General features: G+C 41.6%; 2 protein-coding genes across 2 annotated transcripts; both read left to right on the forward strand.

Annotated features, from left to right (window-relative positions):
- The first annotated feature begins 233 nt into the window (after positions 1-233).
- LOC132226155 (olfactory receptor 6C4-like) lies at positions 234-1,163 on the forward strand. Its single transcript, XM_059681015.1, has one exon. The coding sequence runs from the start codon at positions 234-236 to the stop codon at positions 1,161-1,163; it is 930 nt and encodes a 309-aa protein (XP_059536998.1).
- A 641-nt stretch (positions 1,164-1,804) lies between these two features.
- Positions 1,805-2,288, forward strand: LOC132226156 (large ribosomal subunit protein uL24-like). Its single transcript, XM_059681016.1, has one exon. It carries the CDS (start codon positions 1,805-1,807, stop codon positions 2,222-2,224), a length of 420 nt encoding a protein of 139 aa, XP_059536999.1. The 3' UTR covers positions 2,225-2,288.
- Positions 2,289-3,750: the final 1,462 nt, after the last annotated feature.

The following is a 3,750-nucleotide window of genomic DNA, read 5'->3' on the forward strand; positions in this document are numbered from 1 at the left end:
GGAGAAAAATCCTCCTATGTGGGAATCTAACAAAAATTCTTGTGAAGAGGCAGCCTCTATCCAATAGAAAATCTCACTTGAGTCACATTGGACAGCGGGGGTGGGGGGGCGGGGGAAGAGTTGAATCAATTCAAAAAAAAAGCCTTAACCTCTCCTGAATGCTCCTACGCTCTTCTTCCCTTTTAAACACCAACTTTGTTCCTTTGTACCTTCCTAGGCTGTAAAAGTTAGCGATGAAAAACCAAACCTTTCCAACAGAATTCATTCTTCTGGGACTAACAGACATCCCAGAAATTCAACTTGTCATCTTTATACTTCTCTTCCTGACCTACATATTTAGTATTATTGGAAACCTGACCATCATCACCCTCACACTACTGGACTCCCACCTACAGACTCCCATGTATTTCTTCCTCCGGAATTTCTCCTTTTTAGAAATTTCCTTCACAACCACTTTTACCCCTAGGCTACTGTTCAGCATCTCAACTGGGAAGAAGAGCATCAGCTTTGCTGGTTGCTTCACTCAGTATTTCTTTGCCATATTGTTCGGGGCCACAGAGTTTTACCTTCTGGCTGCCATGGCTTATGACCGCTATGTGGCCATATGTAAACCCCTGCATTACACAACCATCATGAGCAGCAGGGTTTGCACCCAGCTGGTTCTCTGCTCCTGGCTAGGTGGTTTCCTAATCATCATATCCCCAATCATCCTGACCACTCAGCTGGATTTCTGTGCCTCCAACATACTCAATCATTATTGCTGTGACTATGGACCCCTCATAGAGATATCATGCTCAGACACAACACTCCTGGAGCTGGTTGACTTTATTTTAGCATTTGTGACCGTGGTGGTCACTCTGGTGCTGGTGAGTATCTCCTATACAAACATCATCTGGACCATCCTGAAGATCCCCTCTGCGCAGCAAAGGAAAAGGGCCTTTTCCACGTGCTCTTCCCACATGATTGTCATCTCCCTCTCTTATGGCAGCTGCATCTTCATGTACATAAAACCCTCAGCAAAAGAGGGAATTGCCTTCAATAAGGGAGTCGCTCTGCTCAATACCTCAGTAGCCCCTTTGTTGAACCCATTCATTTACACTCTAAGAAATAAACAAGTAAAACAAGCCTTCAAGGATGTGACCAGAAAGATTATGACTCTTTAATGAACACAAAGACCTCTGCTGGAGGTAAAAGCAAATAGCAATTAGCATAAAAGTGCAAAAGAGACAATGGAAGGCCAATGGACTTTGATACTCAGCAGGGCTGAATATCAGCATGACTGCCCTGCTGTGATTGCAATGGCTTGAGGCGATTTCCTGACCTGATAATCTTTACATTGTGTACCAAACTTTACCTTTGATCTGCCTGTATGCATTCCTAAAAGGCAAGTGTGTATTCAAAGTGAATAAAAAGCAGGGGTGACTGGTCTCTAGGTGCCTCTTCAAGAAAGAGACTCCACCCGGCCCCCACCCCTTAATAATTCGTATTTTTGTCTAGCAGTTTCATTTGTGCATCAGCCCCTCCTTCAGATCCTGAACCTCATTGTGCAGGTTGCGGCACACCTCAAACTCAAAGAAAAACCTGGAAACATTTATAATGTTCCTCTCCATGAAAACACAGGAGAACTTCTCTAACACCCACCTTATTAAAGCAATATCTCAGATGAATTTATTATGAAAAGATATCAAAGTTATATTTCAAACTTGACAATGAGGGGGAAATCTTCCCCCAAAAAATAATTTAAATATTTCTTTCTAGATCTGAGCACTTCCAGCGCCAGAAGGGATTGAACTTCATGGTGACTATGTCCTCAGACCACAGCAAAAACCGCAAACACCACTTCAAGGCCCCCTCACACATTCACCCCAAGATCACATCTTCCCCTCTCTCCAAGGAGCTGCGGCAGAAGTACCACCTCTGCTCCATGTCCATCCACAAGGGCAATGAGGTCCAAGGGGTTCGAGGACACTACAAAGGTCAGCAAATCGGCAAGGTAGCGCAGGTGTACAGAAAGAAATATGCCATCTACATGGAGCAGGTGCAGCATGAGCAGGCTAAGGGCACAACTGTCCAGGTGGGCATTCACCCCAGCAAGGTGGTTATCACCAGGCTAAAACTGGACAAAGTTCGGGAAAAAATTCTTGAATGCAAAGCCAAATCTCGACAAGTTGGAAAAGAGAAAGGCAAATATAAGGAAGAACTTACTGAGAAAATGCAGGAATAAATGTAACCTGTTGTGCACCACGGTTTACCTGTAGGTTTTTAGCCTGGTGTGTATTCCTTTAAAATGGTTCAAGATGTCTCTGGAAAAGAGAGATTACAAAAACAATCCCATTTACCATCGCACCAAAAAACTTAAGCTACCTAGGAATAAACTTAACTAAAGAGGTAAAAGACCTCTACTCAGAAAACTACAGGACATTGAAAAAAGAGATAGAGGAAGACATAAACAGATGGAAGAACATACCGTGTTCATGGATTGGTAGAATCAACATCATTAAAATGTCCATACTACCCAAAGCAATCTATAAATTCAACGCACTTCCCATTAAAACACCAACAGCATACTTCACAGATCTAGAACGAACTCTCCAAAAATTAATCTGGAATAAAAAAAGACCCCGAATAGCTGCAGCAATCTGAGAAAGAACAAAGTAGGTGGGATTTCAATACCAGATATCAAGCTGTACTACAAAGCCACTGTTCTCAAAACTGCCTGGTACTGGCACAAGAACAAACATATAGATGAAAGGAATAGAATAGAGAGCCCAGAAATTGGCCCGAACCAATACGCTCAATTAATATTTGACAAAGGAGGCAAGAACATACAATGGAGCAATGATAGTCTCTTCAATAAATGGTGTTGGGAAAATTGGACAGATATATGCAAGAAAATGAAACTAGACCACCAACTTATACCATACACAAAAATAAACTCAAAATGGATAAAGGACTTAAATATACGACAGGAAACCATAAAAATTCTAGAAGAATCCAAAGGCAACAAAATCTCAGACATATGCCGAAGCAATTTCTTCACTGATACAGCTCCTAGGGCACTTGAAACTAAAGATAAAATGAACAAATGGGACTACTTCAAAATAAAAAGCTTCTGCACAGCAAAAGAAACCATCAACAAAACAACTGTGTAGGAAAACATATTTGCCAATGTCATATCTGATAAGGGCCTAATCTCCAAAATTTATAGGGAACTCATACAACTTAACAAAAGGAAGATAAACAATCCAATCAAAAAATGGGCAAAGGACCTAAATAGACACCTTTCAAGAGGACATTCAGAAAGCCAAGAGACATATGAAAACATGCTCAAAGTCACTAATCATCCGAGAGATGCAAATCAAAACAACAATGAGGTACCATCTCACACCTGTCAGACTGGCTATCATCAACAAATCAACAAATGACAAGTGCTGGAGAGGATGTGGAGAAAAAGGAACACTTGTGCACTGCTGGTGGGAATGCAGACTGGTGCAGCCACTATGGAAGACAGTATGGAGTTTCCTCAAAAAACTGAAAATGGAACTCCCATTTGACCCTGTGATCCCACTTCTAGGAATATATCCCAAGAAACCAGAAACACCAATCAGAAAGGATATATGCACCCCTATGTTCATAGCAGCACAATTCACCATAGCTAAGATCTGGAAACAGCCTAAGTGCCCATCAGTAGATGAATGGATTAGAAAACTGTGGTACATCTACACGATGGAATACTATGCTGCTGTAAAA

The sequence above is a fragment of the Myotis daubentonii genome, chromosome 2, assembly GCF_963259705.1.
Source record: "Myotis daubentonii chromosome 2, mMyoDau2.1, whole genome shotgun sequence".
Lineage (NCBI taxonomy): Eukaryota > Metazoa > Chordata > Mammalia > Chiroptera > Vespertilionidae > Myotis > Myotis daubentonii.